Source organism: Podarcis gaigeae, assembly GCF_964106915.1.
Source record: "Podarcis gaigeae genome assembly, chromosome: 14".
Lineage (NCBI taxonomy): Eukaryota > Metazoa > Chordata > Lepidosauria > Squamata > Lacertidae > Podarcis > Podarcis gaigeae.
In genome coordinates, this window is record NC_139690.1 from 15,283,587 (window position 1) to 15,310,302 (window position 26,716).

Here is a 26,716-nt window from a genome sequence, read left to right on the forward strand (position 1 = left end):
TGATGCTTTTGAATTATGGTGCTGGAGGAGACTCTTGAGAGTCCCATGGACTGCAAGAAGATCAAACCTCTCCATTCTGAAGGAAATCAGCCCTGAGTGCTCACTGGAAGGACAGATCCTGAAGCTGAGGCTCCAATACTTTGGCCACCTCATGAGAAGAGAAGACTCCCTGGAAAAACCCTGATGTTGGGAAAGATGGAGGGCACAAGGAGGGCACAAGGAGAAGGGGATGACAGAGGACGAGATGGTTGGACAGTGTTCTCGAAGCTACGAACATGAGTTTGACCAAACTGCGGGAGGCAGTGGAAGACAGGAGAGCCTCTGGCTCTGGTCCATGGGGTCACGAAGAGTCGGACATGACTAAACAACAACAACAACAAAGTCCTTACTTCTGCTCTTGGAAACCAGCTGCAGAACAGGAAGGGAACCAGAGCTAAAAATGATATTCGGAAACACTTCAGGAAAGTACTGTATATGTGGGCGCGGAAGGGTAAAATATGGCCTCCTCATAACTGCCCTTTGTAAATGCTTTCCCAGTCATCCCACCACGAGACCAATTCAGGGCTTGGATCAGAATGTTTGTTTCTTAACATGTAGTTCTTCCCTGATAAATTTGCACCTAATAGATCCAGCTATGGTGGTACCAGGATAAATTGATCTGCTCCATATGGGGAAAGTGCACGCATGAAGACTTTTTAAGGTGCTAATCTTTATATTTATGTAAAAAAGCCAAACCAGTTCTTGCTCCTCCTGTTTCTGTCATGGAAATTAAGTTCCGTGGTTCCCCTTGACAAGGTTTAATGATCTGTACTGCTAAAGAGTTTTATAACACCCGCAGGAAAAAGCAGATCGCATCGCTAAAAGCCACCTTGTTTTGTATTACACCCTCATTATCACAAATATACATCTGTGGGCTTTATTCCCAGCTTTGAAGTGATTTCCTTGGATCAGGTAACTGAGCATGCCAACTTTGACAACAGTCGATGCTGCTACTGCTGCTGCTGCTGCTGCTGCTGCTCAGAGCTTAATTAAATTCTTAAAATGGCTGGCATAAAAATCAGCTGGTTTTTGTAACTCTTCACTGGAGAGTTTTCTGTTGGTGGAAATGTGCAGAGTGTTCTTCCAGACACAACTGAAAATCCTTGCTCAACCACTATATTCACACTGCAAAATATATTAAAGGTAAAGGGACCCCTGACCATTAGGTCCAGTCGTGGCTGACTCTGGGGTTGCGCGCTCATCTCGCTTTATTGGCCGAGGGAGCCGGCGTACAGCTTCTGGGTCATGTGGCCAGCATGACTAAGCCGCTTCTGGCAAACCAGAGCAGCGCACGGAAACGCCGTTTACCTTCCCACCGGAGCGGTGCCTATTTATCTACTTGCACTTTTGTGCTTTCAAACTGCTAGGTTGGCAGGAGCTGGGACCGAGCAACGGGAGCTCACCCCATCGCGGGGATTCGAACGGCCGACCTTCTGATTGGCAAGTCCTAGGCTCTGTGGTTTAACCCACAGCACCACCCGCATCCCTTTCGCAAAACATACTAACTGTAAGCAAATACAGGAACCTGTCTTAAGATAGAGATAGGTAGAGGAACTCAGTTTTCAGTTAGCACCCGTTAGTTAAGCCCCCAACTTTAGCTCTCTTTCCTTTTGGAACAGATCCCTTAACATTTCTTCTAGTGAGATTCATGTGTCTCTATACTTAGAGTCACATGACACTAGGTCTTACTTCCTGAACCGGGCTCTAAAGACTGCTCCTTTGATATCCCAAAGGATTGCTGGAGCCATTTATTTCTGTTTGGTTTGCAGCCAAACAGACTGAGGCAGGTGTAAACTTCCCACTATTCAGTTTAATTGCATATTAACTGGAAAACCTGGTGTTCAATTAGCTACGCCCCTAAGGAAGATTAAATAAATAAAGAGTTCAGCTCATGTTTTCGGCTCATGCACATCTCTGCTTATTGAGCTGAAAGTTGATTGCAACCAAATGCATCCATTTAAGCCACAATTTTTCTTGCTTAAATAGTGTGTACTAAGCTCAAATATAATACAGTGGTACCTCAGGATACATATGCTTCAGGTTACATACGCTTCAGGTTACAGACTCCGCTAACCCAGAAATAGTGCTTCAGGTTAAGAACTTTGCTTCAGGATAAGAACAGAAATCGGGCTCCAACGGCGCTGCAGCAGCAGGAGGCCCCATTAGCTAAAGCGGTGCTTCAGGCTAAGAACAGTTTCAGGTTAAGGACAGACCTCCAGAACGAATTAAGTACTTAACCTGAGGTACCACTGTACAGTGGTTCCTTAGTTCTCAAACGCTTTGGTACTGAAACGACATGGAACCCAAACACTGCAAACCCAGAAGTAAGTGTTCTGGTTTGCGAACTTTTTTCGGAAGCTGAACGTGCTCCGTTTTGAGTGTTACACTTCCAATTTGAGTGCCACACTTCCATTTGGAGTGTTACACGGACGTCTGTTTTTGCTATTTATTTTGCATTTTTATTTTTGCGGTTCTTTTTGTTTTGCTTTTGTGACTGTGTGGAACCCACTTTAGCTACTGGTTGATGATTGTGTGACTGCAGTACATTGTTTATTGCTTTCATTTTATGGATCGATGGTCTCGTTAGATAGTAAAATTCATGTTAAATTGCCGTTTTAGGGGTTGTTTTTAAAAGTCTGGAACGGATTAATCCATTTTGCATTACTTTCTATGGGAAAGCGCGCCTTGGTTTTGGAACGCTTTGGTTTTGGAAGGGACTTCCGGAACGGATTAAGTTTGAGAAATCAAGGTACCATTGTACTGTTCTACAACTGGCGTGCAAAGTGAACAGAGGGAAAGATCTTGACTGTGGTATACCTATGAGGGTTCACCTTCCTCACAGAGATTCTAGATCCCTCTCCACCATTTGATTTATTTATTTAATTAATTTGTATGCTGCGTTAGAAGAACGGTTTATTTTCTTTCAAAAACTGATTCTGTCCACCTAAGCACTGCTTGGCCATGGTTTCACAAAGGCGCTTTAAGGGGTGCTGTTTATAGAGTCAAGCTCAGCAATGCAATTGTGCCTGTATTCAGAGCTGCAGAGCTTTAAGGTCCTGAAAGACAACCCAGATACAGAAGACAATTTAGTCCGCCATAATCGATAAACTCCACCTCCCACCACTTGCAATGGACAATGCAGAGTGGGGTTGCTGGAGGTACTTCAATTGGCATTGCACCAGCAAGTATTCTTAGGCGGAACATTCCTGGTAGATTCCAGTCCCTCCTACAGTGCAAAGGGCAGCTGAGAAACTAAAAATTACATTTCTTAGAATCGTTTAAGTTTCTGGTGTACAAAGTCCACGGTACCTTAATTTACCTCCAGCTTGCATAACTTGTGATCCAAGCCAACTACCAGCTATGGACTGCAGCCTGACAAACCTTTTGTTTTTGTAGCTACAGAAAAGCAGTAGAACAGAAGGTTTCTGAAGTTTCTGATGGGCTGTCATGTATAGCCGGTGGAATTAGATTCAGGTTGGAGCACGAGGGGGAAACCTCAGGTCCGGGGACTTGAATGCACCCCTCCTTGTCTCTCTGGCCTTTGGGACTTTTCCCAGGTCACAACCCACATAGGGCCTGATTCACTCCCTCCTCAAGTGCTTTTGTCTGGCTAGAATGTGCCCACGACCTCTGATAATGTCTCTTGTGGTCTGGATGGAAGGAGCTGGGTACATGAGTGTTATGTACTGAAGTTCTCACCCTGGGCCAGCAGGGGGATAGATAGTTCAGGTCCACATATGCAAATAAGGGATCGAAAGTGACATTAGTGATTGCATAGTTACAGAAAGTTGTTACACTAACGTTGTACTGGAGCTCTATATAAGCAGGCTGACTGAACCCTTCAGTTCAGTTCTGTTCTGGCCTGTGAATAAACAAGAGGTGTTTGAAGAATCGCTGTGTCGTCTGATATGTTCACCCACAACTTAACAGAAGCCACAAGTGCCAACAAACCATATATATAATACTTTAAATAAATAAATAAATAAATAAATAAATAAAGCATTGAATCAAGACCAGTTCTAACAATACAGTAACTGTAGAAGCTCTCTCTCTCTCTCTCTCTCTCTCTCTCTCTCTCTCTCTCACACACACACACACACACACACACACACACACAGATGTCAGAGGAATAACTTACCTTGGGCACATTGCATAAATAGCGAAGCACCTCTCCGATGTACTGTATGACAGTTACGTTGTATTTTCTGCAGTCATCCCAAAACTGGGTAGCTGAAAATTTTGAACGTAATGCAAGAGTAGCACCTACAAGCAAATGAGGCAGTGGAATTAGACACTAACACACATACCCCTATTGAAGGATATACCGTATTTTTCCATGTATAACACCCCCCCGTGTATAAGACACCCCCTATTTTGGGGGCTGCAACCAATCACCCGGCCCCACAATGCACTGCCTGTGTATAAGACGAGCCCCGTTTTTAAACATTATTTTTGAGTAAAAAAACCCTAGTCTTATACACAGAAAAGTACGGTGTGTATCATCTTCTGATGCTGCTGTGGGAAAATTGCAACCAATCCTAAAGGACTGCACATTCCTGTTTGAGAGCCCATGTACAGGATTGGGTGGCAGAATTCTGGACTGCGCCACTTCAGAATACAGTCTCACATTTCTGAACGCTCCCCTGTGTAAATGTGTTGTGGGTAGTAACGCTGAACCACTGAGCACACACTTTGCTAAAAACTCATTCTGCCATCTTTGAGCCTGTGTGATGGGTAATCGTAGACACACCCACATAGTCCCTCCCTGGAAATTGTGCTTATAGATCAACTCCTCAGGCCTACTGCACCCTCCTGAAATTCTCAGAACCCTGTGAATTGGCAGTGCATGGAAAAGGTACAAACAACTGGCTTACGGCGTGGTCAAAGCTAACGCAATCAAGGTTTTAAAAGGACAACTCACTAAATCAGGGATGGGGAACCTGTGGTCCTCTGGATGTTGTTAAGATTCCCATCTTTGAAGGTGACCCGGAAACTGCAATTAATCCAGAATGCGGCAGCTAGACTGGTGACTGGGAGTGGCCGCCGGGACCACATAACACCGGTTCTGAGAGATCTGCATTGGCTCCCAGTACGTTTCCGAGCACAACTCAAAGTGTTGGTGCTGACCTTTAAAGCCCTAAATGGCCTCGGTCCTGTATACCTGAAGGAGTGTCTCCACCCCCCATCGTTCAGCCCGGACACTGAGATCCAGCGCCAAGGGCCTTCTGGCAGTTCCCTCATTGCGAGAAGTGAGATTACTGGGAACCAGACAGAGGGCCTTCTCGGTAGTGGCGCCCACCCTGTGGAACGCCATCCCTTCAGATGTGAAGGAAATACGCAGCTATCCTATCTTTAAAAGACATCTGAAGGCAGCCCTGTTCAGGGAAGTTTTAAATATTTAATGCTGTATTGTTTTTAACACTTGATTGGGAGCCGCCCAGAATGGCTGGGGAAACTCAGCCAGACGGGCGGGGTGTAAATAATAAATTATTATTATTATTATATTATTATTAGTACTAGCCAGCACTACCAATAGGCAGGAATGATGGGAACTGAACTCCCAACAATATCCGGGAAGGCAAGAAGTTCCCACGCCTGCAGCAAAATCCTAATTTGTTTCCACACAGTATTGTCCCTGAATGAGAGCATCAAAACGTATTTCTGTCTGTTTGCACCCATTGTTATTTCTCCAAGAGCCTCTAAGGGCATGTGGTGTGGGAGCTGTTTCCTTGCGTCAAGATCCCAGGTACCTTCGGGGAAATGTATATGAAGGAACGATGGGGGCAAGGGCCAACAAATGCTGATTCTACACTCCTGGCTCAGTTCGGTGGCTACAAGCCGAGTAAACATGCCAAGCCGCCCCAATAAAACACAATTCACACAGAATTTTTTTGTTTAAGGTTTTTGGCATAATTTTGGCCACAACTTTATTAAAATACAGTGGTACCTCGGTTTAAGTACTTAATTCGTTCCGGAGGAATGTTCTTAACCTGAAACTGTTCTTAACCTGAAGCACCACTTTAGCTAACGGGGCCTCCCGCTGTTGCCGCGCCACCGGAGCACGATTTCTGTTCTTATCCTGAAGCAAAGTTCTTAACCTGAGGTAATATTTCTGGGTTAGCGGAGTCTGTAACCTGAAGCGCATGTAACCTGAAGCCTATGTAACTTGAGGTACCACTGTACAGAAAATGTGAGTGGTTGCTTAGGCATTGGTTGCGACTATCTGTCCCCGCCTGGGGACAGACTGACATTTGCACGCCCGTGAAAGTCAGAAAGGGAAAACATTTTGGGGAGAAAGATGGAGTGGGAACCATGCCCTCACCTCTCCCCAAATGCTCCCAGGGGCTCTTGTGTGGCCCTAGCCCCTTGACAGGGGTTCGGACAAAAGCATGGCGAGCCCCTGGATTCCTTTAACGGAATACCCTTGCAGCAACAGCATTGGAGGGGCAGGCACAGCCAATCCATGCTCCTCCACCGACCAATTCATAAAAACCAGTGCCTAACTGCAGCCTTACAAGTTGTGACGATTTGCTACGCAGTAGGCAAAAACCAAATGGCACCAGCCAATCAGCCAAATGGACAAAATTCTTACCAGGCCCCTGCCCCACGCCAGGCATAGCAAGGTCTGTGCGAACAACCCTAAATATAGGGAGGGTGGGCGGATAATCTGATGTGTGCAGTGAAAAGAGGAAGCTCAACGTTGCGTGCAGGGAATATAAAACTTCTTGGCTGTCAATCATTAAATGGCAACATCAAATTCTCCCCAATGACAAGAGGAGCCAAATTGCAATGGTGGCTAACTACCTTTACCCGCCCAGCAACAGTGGGATGTCTTGTAAGACCCCACCGCAACACATGCTCTCCATGAAGGAGAACACGCTTTCCAAAACAAAGTCAAGTTATTAATCCAACTAAGCCCCGCTTACCTTGCAGGATGCAGCCGTGTACCCCAATTAAAAGGGCAGCACTATGATAGAGTGGCAGAGCGGTATAGATAACATCTGCTGAAGTAACACCGCTGGCAATGATCAGACCACAGGCCAATAATGTGCGTTCATGGGTAATCAACGCAGCTTTCGGGAGACCTGTGTGAAGAGAAAAGTTTTGTTTTTCATTAGACGGGAAACAAGTACAGTTGTACCTTGTATATCGAACATCTTGCAAGCATAGCTGTCAATCGTCCCTTATTTGGCGGGAAAGTCCCTTATCCCAGCGCTGTGTCCCGCTGCTGTCCCTTATTGATGATGTCCCTTAAATTTCCCGGGTTTCAAAGGAAGCAGCTCCTCTCCCTCCCTCCCTGCCAGCCAGGGAGGAAGGAGGCTCCAACTGTGTTGCTTGGCTGTGTTGCTCACCCAATAAGGAGTCTAAGAACGACTTGGGGGGTGGAGCTTGCATGCCATGTGCCAATCAAATCGGCCGTGTTGCCTGGGGACTCGCCTTTGCTCAGCGCTTCCCAGTGGAGAGGTGACGGTGGTTTTCCTTGCTGCATCCCCTTTGCCGGGTTGCTGCACTGTGGGAACCACCGCTTGAGGCTTCATTTGGCTGCTGGCTGGGCGTTCTGCCTTTGACTCAGACGGGCTAAGAAGCTGAACATACCTGTGCTTGGAAAATCCCTTATTTTGGCTGTTGATCCCTTATTTTGGAGGTTGCTGGTCCCTTATTTTCAAATCTGTAAGTTGACAGCTATGCTTGCAAGTCAAACATTTTGACTCCTGAACGCCGCTAACCAGGAAATGAGTGTTCTTTTGAACTCGAATGTCCCACAGGGCTTCCACGGCTTCCGATTGGCTGCAGCAGCTTCCTGCAGCCAATTGGAAGCCGCACCTTGGTTTCCAAATGTTTTGGAAGTCGAACGGACTTCTGGAACGGATTCTGTTCGACTTCCAAGGTACCATTGTACAGGGCAATGACATCTATGAACCTACTATAACAATTTCCAAACCTCTAATAACCAGAAAAGGCTTTATATGCCAATTCATCTCCTACACCTTATCCTCATTATTAAAATCTCCGTTCGTGTAACAAACAAAAAAACTCTCATGTTAGGGAGAAGGCTAAGTTGGGACACATTCGCAACATGTATTTAAAGCACCATAGTAAAGGTAAAGGGACCCCTGACCATTAGGTCCACTCGTGGCTGACTCTGGGGTTGTGGTGCTCATCTCACTTTATTGGCCGAGGGAGCCGGGGTACAGCTTTTGGGTCATGTGGCCAGCATGACTAAGCCACTTCTGGCGAACCAGAGCAGCACACGGAAACGCCATTTACCTTCCGGCCGCAGCGGTACCTATTTATCTACTTGCACTTTGATGTGCTTTCGAACTGCTAGGTTGGCAGGAGCAGGGACCGAGCAACGGGAACTCATCCCGTCGTAGGGATTTCCTCGTAAGATATTTTAAAACCAGCCAGTGAATAAAATAAGTCAGCTGCAATTCTGTATACCCAGTTCCCTGGAAATCAGTCCCACTGAACTAAACAGGACTTATTTCTGCATAGGGTTGACTGTAGACCAAGGAATCCCTAATTTGTGGGGGGGGTTTTAAATTACTGTACCTGTAGTCCCAGAGGTATATATGTACAGGGCAGGACTTTTAAAAGTGACATTTGATCTCCAGGACACTGGAATAGGCTCATCTGAAGCAGCATCCATTTTGTCAAGGAAACTGTTGATCCCTTCTGTCTCGGAGGTCCTGCTTAAGTAATAGATAGTCACATTCTCTTCCTTCAGGACTGGAAGCACTTCTTCAATGGCTGATGCTAATTCTTTAAGGAGGAGAGAAGAAATGGTTATTTGAAGGGGGGGAGGCCCATTATTCAATAAAGGTTTGCGCTGTGATATTTTACTCTGAAATGTTTTTGTAGTACTCTTCATAGCATGGCCAGATGCAGGGGGGGGGGGGAAGGAAAGGAAAAAGAAAGAGTTGTATAGAAGGAGGGAATTTCAGGAGCTGTAGCTTCGAAACCTCAGAAAAGTCATATGCCATTGCTCATTTCCACAATGGTGGAACAAATAGCATGGAACAAAACCTGCAAGCTATGTGGGAGATCAGCTTTTGGTGAAAATGAGAATGCAGGTCATCAAGTTACAGTTAAATGCCACTCACATACACATTGGTACCTCCGGTTAAGAACTTAATTCATTCTGGAGGTCCGTTCTTAACCTGAAACTGTTCTTAACCTGAGGTACCACTTTAGCTAATGAGGCCTCCTGCTGCCGCCGTGCGATTTCTGTTCTCATCCTGAGGTAAAGTTTTTAACCCAAGGTACTATTTCTGGGTTAGCAGAGTCTGTAACCTGAAGCGTCTGTAACCCGAGGTACCACTGTAACAGGGTCCACAGCAAACATCTTGCCAAATTTATTTCTACAAATATTTAGTGGTGCCATATAAAGGAAAGCAAAATACGGCAAGGTATCAAAAACACAGGTGTCATATTTTCACGATACATCTGGAAAAAGGCTAGCCGGCGTGTTTCCTAACAAACTGAAATTGCAAGATGCCTGGATTTGTGTGTCACTAGAAGGACCCTCATGAGATTGTTCATTATCAAGTGTGAGGGTTCTCCACCCCCAGCTGCGTATGTCAGCTATTTCCAATGGGAGGGTGACGCAATATCCCAGGGAATTTCCTTCCTCTTTCATGCATCGTTTCTGAAAGGCTCCCATAATGACATGGAAAATGTATCTGCGGTTATCTATGTGCTCCTGTTCCACCCTGCATGAGACAATGCCCAAAAGCCACTGTGAGCATGGTTCTCTTTTTGGAAGGCATCCCCCAAACAGGAAGTGGTGACACAGATGAGTATGGCTCAGGGGTGCGGTTGTGACCTCCAGCAGGGCCTTCTCTGTGGCAGCACCCTTATTAGGGAACTCTTGCCTTTTGTCTCCTACATGATCATCACTTAAACATAGCATTGTTCACTTAAGCATTTTCGTCCATGCATTTAGTACAGTGGTACCTTGGTTCTCAAACGCCTTAGTTCCCAAACGCCGAAAATCCGGAAGTAATTGTTCCAGTTTTCAAACGTTTTCCGGAAGCTGAACGTCCGATACGGTTGTTGGCTATTGTTTCCGGGGCGCCTGCACCAACCAGGAGCTGCACCTTGGTTTTCAAACATTTCAGAAGTCAAACAGACTTCCGGAATGGATTAAGTTTGGCTCTTTGGTTTTGCTGTTTATTTTGCTGTTTATTTAGCTGGGAGCGAACAATGGGAGCTCACCCCATCGCGGGAATTCGAACTGCCGACCTTCCGATCGGCAAACTCTAGGCTCTGTGGTTTAGACTACGGCGCCACCCGCGTCCCAGCTCCAAACCCAAATGCCAGACAGTATCAACAAGAGAAGTACCATTATTCAGAACAAGGTACTGGGACATTTTGCTGTTATGTAAAGTATTAATGTAACAACAGAAGAGAAGCAGAAGAGTAGAACAGAAGCAGAATTTCCAAATTTTGTAAAAGGCAAAAAACCCCAAACCTTAAAAGGCAGACACTGCATATACAATGGCACCTGGGTTGTTGAATGTAATCCATCCCGGAAGATCGTCTGACTTCCAGAACGTTTGACAACCAAGACACAAAGGGCAGTTTGCAAAGTCAATGGAGAAAATGGAAAAACACGCTGTGGAAGCCGGTCGACTTCCGAGGCGCGTTTGAAAATGAAAGCAATTACTTCTGGGTTTTCGGCATTTGAAAACCGAAACGTTTGGCTTCTGAGATGCTCGAAAACTGAGGTACCACTGTCATTGACTCTGGCCCTGCACAGCATCCTTGGTTCTTCAAATTTCATTGCTGGCAATCTGAGGTGGTAAAACTCCGTCTGGATATAACCACTGCAAGCCCATCTAACTGAATATTTCCTCATCCAAAATATTTCTGTAGCATGTACGAAGAGAGAGTTCTAGCTAAGTTAGAGGAATTTGGGGGTTGGAACCACCCTGAAATCTCATGCAGAAGGACGATATATGTCTAATAAAGAAAACAATAAATAAAAATACTGTAATAAAGAGCATTCAGCCATCAAAGCCCCCACCAGCAACCTTAGGTTTACCTCCTTTCTGAATATGAGAGAGGAGTTTTGCAAAAACCAACCAGCTTACAGCCTATGATTCTGACTTGGCAGAAGATGCTCTGAAGTAAATAATTTACACACACTATTATTTCTCTTTCTCGGGTCACAGCAATTACAAGGACAGATAAGAGAAAGGAGGGAGGAATTGCATTGCACTTCCAGAAACTATCATTTGCAGAGGGAGGCTGATATCAGACCATCAGTGTATCAGATGAACTTGTTTGGTAACTTGTTTGTAGTTCTGTTTTCTTAATTCAGGTCATTGTCTAGTCCTTCATTTTCCACAGGTAGGATTTTAAAACTCATAAAAAGGTAAAGGTAAAGAGACCCCTGACCATTAGGTCCAGTTGTGGACGACTCTGGGGTTGCGGTGCTCATCTCGCTTGATTGGCCGAGGGAGCCGGCGTACAGCTTCCGGGTCATGTGGGCAGCATGACTAAGCCGCTTCTGGCGAACCAGAGCAGCACACGGAAACGCCATTTACCTTCCCGCCAGAGCAGTAACTATTTACAGTATCTACTTGCACTCTGACGTGCTTTTGAACTGCTAGGTTGGCAGGAGCAGGGACCGAGCAACGGGAGCTTACACCGTCACGGGGATTCAAACCGTCAACCTTCTGATTGGCAAGTCCTAGGCTCTGTGGTTTAACCCACAGCGCCACCCGCGTCCCTTTAAAACTCATACTTTATGCCAAGTAAACAGCAATAATTATCCATTATCTCATGTAGATATGGATATATCAGCAATGTGGGCATGTTTACAAGAAAATGCAGACTAACATTCAAATAAGATATCTCTCCTAATTATTTAACAGGGAACAAATAGCACCTTCTGCCTCCTATTTTAAGTTACTACCGTGACCTGTGTAAACCTAAGGTTGCAAGTTGTTTAACCCAATAACAGGTTACTTCCAACATTTTCAGAGCACTTTTCAAAACAAACAAAACTTGTTTAAACTTGTATGATCGTATTATTACAAATCTCACTATTCTGTCTGTTGTTGTTTTTTTTTAAAAATCTTAGTTATTATTTATATTCCACTTTTCCTCCAAGGAGCTCAAGGTGTTGTGCTTTACATTTTATCCTCACAACAGCCCTGTGAGGTAGGCTAGGCTGAGAGATAGTGACTGGTCCAAGGTGAGCAAGCAGGCTTCATGTGGCCGAGTGGGAATTTGAACACTGGTCTCTCAGGCCCTAGCCCAGAGGTGGACTTTGGTAATCTTTCATAATATGGCGTCTTGTGCAAGGCCAAAAATTGGTGACCCCAAGTGGATCGTCTCAATTTTGCATCTCCTCGGCTCAGCACCCAGTGTGGGGGAACCACTCACACTGCCCTAAATCTAGTGCTGCCCTAGACCATCACTCTAAAGGTAAAGGTAAAGGACCCCTGGATGGTTAAGTCCAGTCAAAGGCACTCATCTCGCTTTCAGGCCGAGGGAGCCGGCGTTTGTCCACAGACAGCTTTCCGGGTCATGTGGCCAGCAGGACTAAAGCACTTCTGGCGCAATGGGACACCGTGACAGAAACAGAGTGCACGGAAATGCTGTTTACCTTCCCGTCACAGCGGTACCTATTTATCTACTTGCACCGGCATGCTTTCGAACTGCTAGGTTGGCAGGAGCTGGGACAGAGCAACAGGAGCTCATTCCATTGCGGGGATTCGAACCGCCAACTTTCTGATTGGCAAGCCCAAGAGGCTCAGTGGTTTAGACCACTGCGCCACCCCCATCCTTCTAGACCATCACTCTAACCACTAGGCCACAGCATATAAAGTTACACGCATTTCCACTTTTATTTGTTGAATTGACACTTCCAGCTCAGTGACAAAGATCCAGCCAAACTCTTATCTCAGAACCAAAACGTCGCTTAACATTCTGACCCTAATCAAAGTACAGTGGTACCTCAGGTTAAGTACTTAATTTGTTCCAGAGGTCCGTTCTTAACCTGAAACTATTCTTAACCTGAAGCACCACTTTAGCTAATGGGGCCTCCTGCTGGCGCTGCGCCGCCAGAGCCCGATTTCTGATCTCATTCTGAAGCAAAGTTCTTAACCCAAGGTAATATTTCTGGGTTAGTGGAGTCTGTAACCTGAAGCATATGTAACCTAAAGTGCATGTAACCCAAGGTACCACTGTATACAGAAGCAAGTCCTAGCACAATAAATGGAACGGCTGAAAGCTTAAATCAGATAAAGCCAAGACCAAACGTGTTAGGGACAGATGTTCCCATCTGCACTGCATGCAAACAGAAATGCACCCTCTAAAACACATAGTCTTATTTGAAACTTCAAAATCTCAAAGTAACTTAGCAGGAGAAAATGCAATAAAGGGAAGCAATTTAAAACTAGGAAACACAACAATGAATAATGCAAAATACATAAAATGTTTGCCTAATAACGTGAGGGCAAGTCGTACCAAAAAATTTGCAGCTATAGGAGCCAACTTAATGAGATCCTGAGTTTTAGTCTGGCTAAAGTAGCGTTGCAATATGTCTGGAATTTCCCAGAATATTGCAGTCGGAAGCAGTGTCCGGGCAGAAATTACTAATGTGTTTTTGCCCAAAAAGAATGTTTGAAAACTGGAACACTCACTTCCGGGTTTCAATTGTTCGGGAACCGATTTCTTCGGGAGCCAAGGTGTTTGAGATCCAAGGTATGACTGTATATTATTCACATTACATGACTAAGACTGCCATATTTTTATTTGACTCTGCTCCTTAGCCTTCAATAGCCACCTGACACACAGAAATAGGGCGGCTGAAGCATTTCCTAGGCCGTATTTTTTTGCTCTATAAGACTCACTTTTCCCCTCCTAAAAAGTAAGGGGAAATGTGTGTGCGTCTTATGGAGCGAATGCAGGCTGCGCAGCTATCCCAGAAGCCAGAACAGCAAGAGGGATTGCTGCTTTCACTGCGCAGCGATCCCTCTTGCTGTTCTGGCTTCTGAGATTCAGAATATTTTTGTTGTTGTTTTCCTCCTCCAAAAACTAGGTGCTTCCTGTGGTCTGGTGCATCTTATAGAGCGAAAAATACGGTAAGTGGTGGGACAGAAGACAAGCCCACAGGTTCAGGCCAATGGCTGATCTAGTCCAGCACTGTTCTCAAAGTGGCCAACCGGAGACCTATGTGAAGTCCTTAAGCAATGCAAGGCCACTCTCCCCTCCTGCAATTTCCAGTAGCTGGTATTCAGAAGCATATGGCTTCTGACCATGGAGGTAGAGCAGACCCTTCATGGGTAGTCTTCTCCTCCATGAATTTGCCTCATCCTTTCTTAAAAGCCATCCAAATCGGCGGACACCACTGCCTCCTGCAGCAGTGAATTCCACAGATTAACTGTGTGCTGTGCCAATAAGTATTTCTTTTGCCTGTTCTGAATCCTCCCAATATTCAGTTTCTTTGGATTTCTGTGAGTTCTAGCATTATGAGAGACAGAAGGAAAGTTTTTGCTCAGCTGGTTACAGTGTGGTACTGATAATGCCAAGGTTGCGGGTTCGATCCCTGCATGGGACGGATGCATATTCCTGCATTGCAGGGGGTTGGACTAGATCAGGGGTCAGCAAATTTTTTCAGCGGGCAGCTGGTCCACTGTCCCTCAGAACTTGTTGGGGAGCCGGACTATATTTTGAAAAATAATAATGAATGAATTCCTATGCCCCACAAATAACCCAGAGATGCATTTTAAATAAAAGGACACATTCTACTCATGTAAAAACACGCTGATTCCTTGACCGTCCGCGGGCTGGATTTAGAAGGCGATTGGGCCGCATCCGGCCCCTAGGCCTTAGGTTGCCTACCCCTGGATTAGATGATCCTTGTGGTCCCTTCTAATTCTACGATTCTATCCACTTTCTCTGTGCCATTTATAACTGTATACACCTTTATCCTGTCGCCCCTTGCAGTACAGTGGTACCTTGGGTTACATATGCTTCAGGTTACATACACTTCAGGTTACAGACTCAGCTAACCCAGAAATAGTGCTTCAGGTTAAGAACTTTGCTTCAGGATGAGAACAGAAACCGTGCTCCGGCAGTGCAGCAGCAGTGGGAGGCCCCATTAGCTAAAGTGGTGCTTCAGGTTAAGCACCGTTTCAGGTTAAGAACAGACCTCTGGAACGAATTAAGTACTTAACCTGAGGTACCACTGTAGTTGCCTTTTCTTCAACCATTCCTCACAGGAAGGTTTCTTTGTCTCCTCAGTCATTTTGGTTGCCCTTTTCCGACCCTTTTAAAACTCTACAATATAATTGCAAGGCAACCATCACAGACTTGTGTAACTAATTTAATGATTCCTAGCAAGGAATTTGATCCCTAGCATGGAATTTGCCTTTTTTCACAGCTGCTGCACACTGAGTGAACATCTTCATTAAATTATTGACTACGAGTCCCAGATCCCATTACTTATTAGTCACCTGCAGGTGAGATCCCACTGGCATATACACATGAAAATAAAAACAAAAATAAAAATGTCCCAAAATGCATCACTTTACACTATTTTACATTGAATTGTACCTCACATTTCACTGTCCATTCACTCAGTTTGGATGGCTGCTTAGAAATTTCAGTGAGGTTCTTCTCATATATATTATTGGATTGTCACTTATCAGTCCTCTGTTTGCCACTGAATGTCATATTGATACTTGGTCATAACTGATTCTTGCTTCTTAATGAGCCTGTATCTACGACTCATGATTGTAAACGTACCTTTGCTCTCACTCACTACTCACACTGACCCAATGTCAAACTGCTGATAGAGCTTAATAAAAGATATGGAACGGCAACTACAGTGGTACCTCGGGTTAAGAACTTAATTCGTTCCGGAGGTCTGTTCTTAACCTGAAACTGTTCTTAACCTGAGGTACCACTTTAGCTAATGGGGCCTCCTGCTGCCGCTGTGCTGCCACAGCGCAATTTCTGTTCTCATCCTGAAGCAAAGTTCTTAACCTGAGGTACTATTTCTGGGTTAGCGGAATCTGTAACCTGAAGCGTATGTAACCTGAAGCGTCTGTAACCCGAGGTACCACTGTATTCAGGTCACCCTATCGGTGGGATAACCTGTTTTCTCCAGAAAGTCTCCTATCCCTTTCACGGCTACATGGGAGAGAAATGCAACAGAGGACACCATGCTCCATGCCGAAAGTAAAAAAAAAGTTGCACCTGCTGAACTGCTGCCTAGCATGAAGCTTAATAATAAGGCAGCAGTTTAAACGTGTCACCTGCATTTTATTAAGGCATAATATTGCTGTCAAAACCGTGAATAATCTTGTAGAACCTCACATTTATGGTGAGCGTGAGGATTTTTTTTCTTCAAATAATAATAATAATAATAATAATAATAATAATAATAATAATAATTTATTATTTATACCCCGCCCATCTGGCTGGGTTTCCCCAGCCACTCTGGGCGGCTTCCAAAAGAATATTAAAATACTGTGATACATTAAATGTGCACCCAACTGCTTCTTGTTCTTCTATTACCTCAGATGAACAATACATCATATTATTATTATTATTATTATTATTATTATTATTAAACCTATTGATCAGAGGCAACAAAAGTGAAAGACAGGTGCTTCAAGGCTCCCTCCCTCAAACCTGGTTTTGAAAAAGGTTGTTTTCTATTGACTTGATGGTGTGCAGTGGCGTAGCGTGGGGGGTGCAGGGGGGGCCGGCCGCACCGGGCGCAACATCTGGGGGTTAGGGGGCGCAAATCCACGGGTTAGGGGGTGCAAATTACTTGCCTTGCCCCGGGTGCTGACAACCCACGCTACGCCACTGGTGGTGTGCAACACCAGGTTACTCATTCTTCCTTCAAAGAGCTCAGCACACACAGCTCCACCATCCTTCTGGGAGCTCATACTCGCAACACCCCTGCGAAGTGGGCTAAAGCTGAGACTGTGCGCATGACCCAAGGTCACGCTGTGGGATTCTGAGTGGGTTTCCAACCACCATAGGAGCCAATTCCTAGGAGCTGAGGTACCTCCCCCCCCCCCATAAAATACAGTGGTACCTCAGGTTGCATACGCTTCAGGTTACATACGCTTCAAGTTACAGACTCCACTAACCCAGAAATAGTGCCTCAGGTTAAGAACTTTGCTTCAGGATGAGAACAGAAATCGTGCTCCGGCGGCGCGGCAGCATCAGGAGGCCCCATTAGCTAAAGTGGTGCTTCAGGTTAAGAACAGTTTCAGGTTAAGTACGGACCTCCGGAACAAATTAAGTACTTAACTTGAGGTACCACTGTATTTGAGAGGGTCAAGGCTCCCCCAGAGTTGATGAGCATTGCAACATCATGTACACAGTGACACATCATGTAATCCATTATATCAGGGTGGGACTTACCTGCCCCCCCCATATTTTGTTCAAGTTGGCACCCCTGCCCATCACTCTAGCCACCAGTGTTAGATTAAATCCTGTGGAGGCCTCCACTCTAGGCAGTCGAGATCTCCGGAGGGGCCCTCACAAATTATCTCCTAATACGTTCTTGATTTTACCAACCAACCATTTTAATAAAGCTTCCAATCAGCTACTCGCGAATATTCTACTAGGATCAGGGCTCGGTGGGAACACACAACGCACTAACTCACAGAAAGTTTCGTATCTGGAGAGGTCTTGTGGGAGTGCTCTAGTGGGGTAATGCTGAACTACGAAAGGTTGGTTGTAATTTTCTTTTGATCCTTGGTTGCGGGGGCCCTAAAAGGCATGGGTACTGCTAGGCGGGCGGCCATTAAAAAAAGGTTTAAAAAAAGGTAAAGGACCCCTGGACGGTTAAGTCCAGTCAAAGGCGACTATGGGGTTGTAGCGCTCATCTCACTTTCAGGCCAAGGGAGACGGTGTTTGTCCACTGACAGGTTTCCAGGTCATGTGGCCAGCAGGACTAAACCACTTCTGACACAATGGAACACTGTGACGTAAACCAGAGCGCATGGAAACGCCATTTACCTTCCTGCCCCAGCAGTACCTTTTCATCTACTTGCACTGGAGTCATAGCTGTCAACTTTCAGATTTGAAAATAAGGTTATCAGCAGCCTCACCTGTCCTGGGGACTGTCTATGGGATATCCAGTGGCGTAGCCTGGGTTGTCAGCACCCGGGGCAAGGCAAGTAATTTGCGCCCCCTAACCCGTGGATTTTAGCACTCGAGTCTCTTCCACTAGATTAGCGCGCCCCCCCTCAGATGTTGCGCCCGGTGCGGCCGGCCCCCCTGCACCCCCACGCTACGCCACTGGGGATACCTAACAATCCGGGATAGCAGCGGAAACGGCGCTGGAATAAGGGAATTTCCCGCAAAAAAAGAGGGAAGGTTGACAGCTATGACCTGGAGTGCTTTCGAACTGCTAGGTTGGCAGGAGCTGGTGACAGAACAACTAAGCCACTACGAGCTGCGGGGGGGGGGGGGAGAGAAGAGGATGTCCTCACCTGGGTCGGCCAGCAGCACTTTGGCGCCGCTGCACTGGAAGCAATGCACCAAGGACCTGGCCCTGATGTTGCAGTTGAGGCAGGCCATGGCGCAGCCCAGCTTGGCGCAGCCCAGCCACAGCCACACGTAGGCGGGCTGGTTGCCCAGGAAGAGAGCCACGGTATCGCCTTGCCGCAGCCCTGCGTGCTCCCTCAGCGCCCTCGCCACCTGGTTGCTCCGCCGCTCCACCTGCTCGTAGGTGTACACCTCGTCTCGGAAGAGTAGCATGGGCTTTTGGGGAGCCTGGCGCGCCCGCTGCCTGAACACCTCCACCAGCGTCCGCGGCGGGACGCGCGAGGCGGCGCGGCGAGACCTTTGCGCCACGCGCACCAGCTGCAAGAAGAAGCCGAGATCCTGGAAGAGGTAAGGGCACGCCAGGTTCACCAACAGAGGCAGCAGCAGCAGACCCGCCAGCGCCGTGTACAAGCCCGGGAACATGGTCTCGACGGCGCCTTGGGGAGGCTGGACCCCCGGCGCCAGCTCGTCGCTCCTCTCTGCCCAGGCGCGCCGAGCGCACTGAGGCGCCTCGCTTGGTTACCGGCGCAAAAAGTGACCGGCTCCTGCCAAACGAGGGGCGGGTCCAGCCAGACGGGAGCGCGCGCTCACGCTCCCTTTCTCTCTCCAGATTTCCAGCCCGCCTGTCTCCTCCAGAAGCGGAGATCAGGAGTCTCAAACTTCTCTTTCTTTGGCGATCACGAGTAAGATTGCCTTCCATAAACACGGTTTGGGGTTTGTTTTGTTTTATGTGTGCGCGCTGACCAACACACAGTCTTCGCAGTACGGTTCTATTCCAAAGGCGTGAGTATCGTTTTCCCCAGTAGTGATGTATGGAAGTGAGAGCTGGACCATCAAGAAGGCTGATCGCCAAAGAATTGATGCTTTTGAATTATGGTACTGGAGGAGAGACTCTTGAGAGTCCCATGGACTGCAAGAAGATCAAGCCTATCCATTCTGAAGGAAATCAGCCCTGAGTGCTCACTGGAAGGACAGATCCTGAAACTGAGGCTCCAATACTTTGGCCACCTCATGAGAAGAGAAGACTCCCTGGAAAAGACCCTGATGTTGGGAAAGATGGAGGGCACAAGGAGAAGGGGATGACAGAGGACGAGATGGTTGGACAGTGTTCTTGAAGCTACGAACATGAGTTTGACCAAACTGCGGGAGGCAGTGGAAGACAGGAGTGCCTGGCATGCTCTGGTCCATGGGGTCACGAAGAGTCGGGCACGACTAAACAACAACAGAGTATCATGACGACTGGTAGATATCTTATGTGCTGCAGCCTTCATCTGCCTTCACAAGCGGTTTTAACATACCGCTTGTTTTTTGTTTTTAAGTTATTATTGGGTTTTATAAACAAGAATAATGTTATACAAAAAAGTACGGTATACTAAGTTTTCTCATGTCATTTGTATATCACATACTGCTTGTTACCACCTGCCTGTTCTGCTCTTGATTCCTTTAAAAAAAAATAAAAAAATTGCAGGATACAAATATATTTTTTTCTAAAAAAATTATTTTAACTGGATTTTACAAAACTGAAACTGAAACGACGAGTAAGGCATGATAACAAAAAGCTGGCACCCTCACTCCTCCTGGTACAGAAATGGACCAGAAGTTGGCAACCAAAGGCCCATGGGCCACAAGCGGCCCACGGGGGTCATTTAACCGGCCCCCGAGCCGCCCCCAAACCAAGCCAAAGTTGTTGTTGACCTTGGGGGGCGTGTGTGAAGTTGTTGAGCTTTACTCATAAAGTCTACTGAGTTCAATGGGAATTGCACCCAAGAACCTATGCATAGGATTGCAACCTAAAATCAGAACAAAGGGATTTGCAGAAGTGTTAATGGGATTAATGCTTCTTATGTCTGGTCTTCAGTTGATAAAATCAAAATCATCAAATCAAATCTTTGTTATGGTCATAGACCAGCATAAGGAAGGGGTGCGGTGGGTACAGTCATTTAAAATCTGAAAAACGATTTGAAAAACTAAAAAGTATTTAAAGTCTATAAAAATCAAAAGGAGGCAAGGAAAGTCTAAGCGAAGAGTCAGGAACATTAGATGGGAGTGGCAGAGCATAAGCGGTTAGTATATATAGCTTCCAGTCTACAGAGCACTCTGATATGTGGTCATAAAATCTAGTTTGTGACACAGGTCATCGTCCGACAAATTTTGAGTGCTACCGTGCAGAATCTGGCAACCATGTACGGTATGTTGTAGCATGGTTGGTATCTGAAAGCAGCAAGAAGGTATAGAATTGTCCTGTGCACCCTGGGTATGAGTATGCAGTAATGGTAAGATGAAGGTAGTACGAATGACTCTGTAATATAGGCACCGTGGAAGCACATGCTCTGTTGTTTATAAAATTGAAACTTTCAGCGCAGGGATGTGCAATAGGGTGTCCAATCCTTGCAACAAAGGACAGTCTTGCAACAAGGTAGCATACCATAATTGCAGTAGGAAATGTACAAAAAATGGACACACTTGAGACAGCAGAGCAACCCTAAATATAGAAAGCCTGTGCAATTTATGCTCGTTCATGTTAAACTGATATTATTCCAAACTTAAAAGGTAAAGACCGACTTTGGGGTTGCGGCGCTCATCTCGCTTTATTGGCCGAGGGAGCCGGCGTACAGCTTCCAGTCATGTGGCCAGCATGACTAAGCCGCTTCTGGCAAACCAAAGAAGCGCACAGAAACGCCGTTTACCTTCCCACCAGAGCGGTACCTATTTATCTACTTGCAGTTTGATGTGCTTTCGAACTGCTAGGTTGGCAGGAGCAGGGACCGAGCAACAGGAGCTCACCCTGTCGCGGGGATTCGAACCGCCGACCTTCTGATCAGCAAGTCCTAGGCTCTGTGGTTTAACTCACAGCGCCACCCGCATCCCATTCCAAACTTAGGCAGAAAGAAAACAAGCCTTTAAAACAGAATGGATTGACATCACCCTTTTTGCTGGCACATGTTCCCCTGAGTTGTCAGTTCATGTGACTGAGCAGAACTGAGTTAGAATCCAGTGTAAGTTTCCCCTGCCTCATCGTGCTCCCAACCTGGAACACCCCTTCAGGGCTTGTGGAGGCAAAAGCTTAGTCTTGGCTCAGCCCTGGCTGAGCTGGGATGAGGCAGTTGCTATGGCATATTCTCCTGCTGAGCTGGGATGTAGAGCTTACACTGGTGTAGCCCGGCTGTGCCAGAAATAGACGGGCTATGCTGGAGTCCTGCTGGATTCCAACTCGCTAGATCTGGTAGATATTGGGTTTGGATTGCTCCCTTCGTTTGCCACTAGGGAGCGAACGTGGACTACAGTGCATCAGTCCTCTTTAGGCAACACTGTAATCGAACAACTCTACAAGCAGAAAACCCTCATAGTAAATATTAGAACAACAACACACCAAACAGAAATCTATTTCCTCTGTTTACTCAACACACACTTCATTATTGCCTCCCAGAGCAAAACTTTGGAAAAAGAAATCAGGAAGCAGTTAGAGGTTTTATTAATTGCTCACTGTTTTGAGATTGTTTTTTGTTTTTTATTAAAGGTTTCAAAAGAACTAATTTGTAAATACATTAACAGAAAAGCAAGCATAAGGCATAGGGCTAAGACAGTTGCTGATAACATTACTGTGCTATTTTTAACACTTGCTTGATCTAGGGGTTAGAAGAATCTCTGCATACAGCCTATTACCCCCCCCCCAACCCAAACTCATAACAGTATGATTAAGCTGACAAGTAATAATATATTTTTATTACTTTGATTAAACGTGCAAAATGCTTTGAGGCTTCTGTTTTAGAATGGGAAGGTGGGGCTTTAAAAAAGTTGTTTTTATGAAAATACAAGCACATGCTTTGCAAAATAGCACAATGTCATAAACAAACTTTTTACAAATGTCTACGTTGATAAAACGACAACCCATTAAGTACCGTACTTCAGAAGGCACCGTATGTTTAAGGGAAAAGGGAATAAAACCTTGCCAGGCTGCCGCTGGACTTCTTACCGCTCAGGGTTATGAGGAGTGTGTAGTGATTTTTCCTACCGCTTGTTAAAGTTTGTGCCTAGGTATTCTCTAACCTCGATGTCTTACTTTTTCCTGCTCCATAATTGGCTCGGTTGTGGGGGTCCTTGCCATATTGTATGTCTTGGAGACCACAGAAGGCTAAAGACATTCACGTTATTTTTAACATGCATTGGATTTCAGGTGATTTATAGCCACGCAGAGGTCTTCCTAGAAGAAAGTGGCTTCGAATGCAGCATATCTGTTGCAGAAACTCTAGAGGCTGCTGCCGTTTCGATCTCTTTCCCCCTCCTCAACCTCACGATAGTATTTCCCTGCTGTCATGTGAAACATACATGCCTGCCTCATGATTTGAACTTGGGCTAGATTCCTGCCCACATTCTCCCTTTTTCGGAGGAGATTGCTACAGGGATGTGGCAGTCTTCAGACCAGGCCAACAGTCATTCCCATTGGCTAATGGTACCCACAGTGTGGACAGGCTGCAAAAGGACTGAGAGTTAGAGAGAGACGGGGCTAAGACCTGCCATTAGGTTGTGAGGCAGCTGCCTTGAGTGGTACAGTCAAACCTCAGTTGTTGCACGTAGTCCATTCTGGAAGACCGTTCGACTTCCGAAACGTTTGACAACCGAGGTGCGGCTTCTGATTGGTTGCAAGAGCTTCTTGCACTCAAGCAGAAGCCATGTCAGGTGTTCGGGTTCCGAAAAACGTTCCAAAACCGGAGCATTTACTTCCGGGTTTTCAGCATTGGGGAGCCGAAACGTACAATAACGGAGGTGTTTGGGAACAGAGGTTTGACTGTGCTAGGAATGGCAGTGAGATGTCCTGTGGCCCTTTAGGCTTCTGCCTTCGGGAGAATATTGCCCTGACAGTAGTGTTGAAATAAGATTCAGCTGCCAGACCTGATCAACTTATTAAAAAAAATTACTAACATTTATTATCAATTAGTAATTGTGATTTTATTATAAATATATGAAACACAACAAGTAATCATTGCATTTTTATTATTGAAAATTAAGAATAACCATAATTCGATTTGATTCTTTATACAGTAGTGCCCCGCAAGACGAACGCCTCGCAAGATGGAAAACCCGCTAGACGAAAGGGTTTTCTGTTTTGGAGGCGCTTCGCAAAACGAATTTCCCTATGGGCTTGCTTCGCAAGACGAAAATGTCTTGCGAGTACCTGCGGGTTTCCCCCCCTTCCCCCCCTTTTCTAAGCAGCTAAGCCGCTTATCAGCTGATCCGCTAAGCTGATAAGCCGCTAAAAGCCGCTAAAAGCCGCTAAAAGCCGCTAAACCGCTAATAGCGCTAATCCGTTAAGCTGTCAATGGGCTTGCTTCGCAAGACGAAAAAACCGCTAGACGAAGAGACTCACGGAACGGATTAATTTCGTCTTGCGAGGCACCACTGTACAGCCATACCTCGGCTTACAGATGCTTCAGGTTACTTCCGGGCTTCGCCGGTCACAAATGCGCAGAAGTGCTAAATCGGCTTTGCGCATGTGCAGAAGCACCGAATCACAACCCACGTGTGCGCAGACGCACCACTTCAGGTTGCGGACATGGGGGTTGCGACTGTGCATCCTACACAGATCACATTTGCAACCTGAGCATCCACTGTATTTCTATGCTGCTTTTCATTCAAATGAATCCAAAAGCGGTTTACAAATAAACAACAACAACAATTTTGTTATTTATACCCCGCCCATCTGGCTGGGTTTCCCCAGCCACTCTGAGCAGCTCACAGCATATATCAGAACATACTAAAACACCAAACATTAAAAACTTCCCAATACAAGGCTAACATGATAGAAAATAACAGAACATTACAAACACAGTGTAAATCATATAGAATAATTAACAAATCATCAGCGAAACAATTGCAGTCTGCAAAACACTGTTGCCGAAAGCAGATTTCCTTCAGAATGGATAGGTTGGATCTTCTTGCAGTCCATGGGACTCTCAAGAGTATCCTCCATCACCATAATTCAAAAGCATCAATTCATCAGTGAACAGCCTTCTTTATGGTCCAGCTCTCACTTCCATACATCACTACTGGGAAAACCATAGCTTTGACTATACGGACCTTTGTCAGCAAGGTGATGTCTGCAACAGTATAATGCCACCTTAAACAGTCATGGCTTCCACGGGTGGGACATAATATTTAAAGAGCTAGCTTTGGCTATACATACATACATGTATGTATGTATGTATGTACATGCATACATACGTACATACATGTCTGGGTCATCCAGAAGTACATGGTGCCTAACTGGATATTTTTTATTGCACTATATTGCATATATGTCATTAATGTCATACATATACCGTAACTCTGAGTAACGAACGTAGCATGTTCTGAAGCCGCGAGAAGTAAGCTGCCTAGAAGCAGAATGCTGTAACTAAGCCTGATTTTGTTTATTTCCAAAAAGAGGAAATACTTTGCCAAAGAAGATAACGAAAAGGGAACTCACATCTGCATAAAATATGCATGCACCAATTCATATATGTATATATTCAAATTTAGAAATAATTAGCATAATTTAGATAGGAGTGAAGTACGTCCTGACCTCATAGCCGGGGAAATTATGACTAGGTGACCTGGGTCCCTGCTTATTCTGCTGCCCGGCTGCTGTTGACCTTTGATGGGCAACTTCAAAGCCGCTCCTGCTTTCCTTTCACAGGCTTCTTTATCTTTCTGCCCAAATTGTTGTGCAAGAGAATGCATAAGGAGGTTGCTGGTTGCTTTGCTGCACAAGAGATGGGCCGATTTGTTGCCTGATGAGTTTCTACTAGCACAACTGTAGCGCTGGATCCCTCTGTTGCATAGCTGTCAACTTTTCTTGCGAGGAATCCTATTCAGAATAAGGGAATTTCCCTCAAAAAAAAGGGGAAACATGTAGAAAACAGCATTCTTAGAGAAATCAAAGACTGGAACTGAGGGAAGCTGGGGGGTGGGCTTGGGTGGGTTTTGTGTGGGAGGGTGGGGGGGAGGAAAAATGTGAGGAGGGAATAAGGATGATATGTTTCTGGATAATATGTTTTGTTTTAATTTTGAATAAAAAAAGTTTATAAAAAAAAGAATTGGGGGGGGGAGGGAAACGTTGACAGCTATGCTGTTGTGTGACGTTAAAACTCACCCATCTGCTAGTGCAAGCAGCCCCAGACAAACAGACAGAGAGCGCTGGATACAGAACAATAGCATCTTGCACCATGTACACAAGTCCCAATGCACATAGATGCAAGAACACCAAAGACCCTTTTATTTTTTCAGGGAATATTACACGTTCCCCATTAAATCCCGAGTGCACACATGATGCTATGCTGTTAGCAACCCCTCTGCAATTTTCAGCTCTAAGACTACTTTGGGTTCAACGTGAATGAGATATAAAAAAAAAAATCTTTATTTTTTTAAAAAAATACTTTTTTAAAAACTACGTGGCAAACTGGAAATGCTGAGCTGCCTGCAGTGTCTTTCCTGCAAAGAGCATGCAAAAAAAGTGTGCTATTGCGAGTCTCCCCCAGAGCTGTTCTGCTTAGCGTTTGTGACTTGAGAATATTTTTCTTACAATCTAGGCCACTGGAAACCGCAGCTGGCAGGCTTCTCCTCCACCCATGCTGTGAGCAGCAAGCTCTCGAAGGAATGTTGGTATGAATGAAATATATCCCAGAGAGCAGCTTCCCGAAACATCCGTGCCTTTTACTACTCAGCACTGTACTCCCTTTCAAAATAGCAGAGTGTAAGATGTCACGTATTAGAACCACTGACGGCATGGACTGGAGTGTATTGACATAGAAGTAAGTGTGCCCCATTTGGAAGACAGGAATGTAGCTCAGTAACAGAGCACAAGATTTGTATGTAAGTTCAGTCCCTGGGAGGACTCGGAAAAGCTGGAAGCGCAAAGAGCTGCTGTCACTCACTCTAGTCTAGGAGTAGTGAATGTGGCAGCTTCCAGATATTGTGAGTCGAGGACCCGCCACCCGCATGGGATTAAAATAAGACACAAAGACACATTATTTTAGGTTAACGGGCAAAAACTGTTGTTGTTGTTGTTTAGTCATGTCCAATTCTTCGTGACCCCATGGACAAGAGCACACCAGGCACTCCTGTCTTCCACTGCTTCCCGCAGTTTGGTCAAACTCATGCTGGTAGC

At 45.7% G+C, this 26,716-nt stretch overlaps 1 protein-coding gene across 2 annotated transcripts in view; it reads right to left on the reverse strand.

Moving 5' to 3' along the window:
• SLC27A2 (solute carrier family 27 member 2) overlaps positions 1 to 19,127 on the reverse strand; it is a 42,529-nt gene extending 23,402 nt beyond the window's left edge. Inside the window, exons 1-4 of one of the 2 annotated variants that reach the window (XM_083712674.1) lie at positions 18,519 to 19,071; positions 8,593 to 8,802; positions 6,966 to 7,124; positions 4,178 to 4,302 (exon numbers count right to left, since the gene is read on the reverse strand). In XM_083712674.1, coding sequence (XP_083568800.1) covers positions 4,178 to 4,302; positions 6,966 to 7,124; positions 8,593 to 8,802; positions 18,519 to 18,996 — 972 coding nt within the window. In that variant the 5' untranslated portion in view covers positions 18,997 to 19,071. Of the gene's footprint in view, positions 1 to 4,177; positions 4,303 to 6,965; positions 7,125 to 8,592; positions 8,803 to 18,518 lie in introns of both variants that reach the window. The other variant, XM_083712673.1, reaches the window with a different exon arrangement.
• Between the last annotated feature and the right edge of the window lie 7,589 nt (positions 19,128 to 26,716).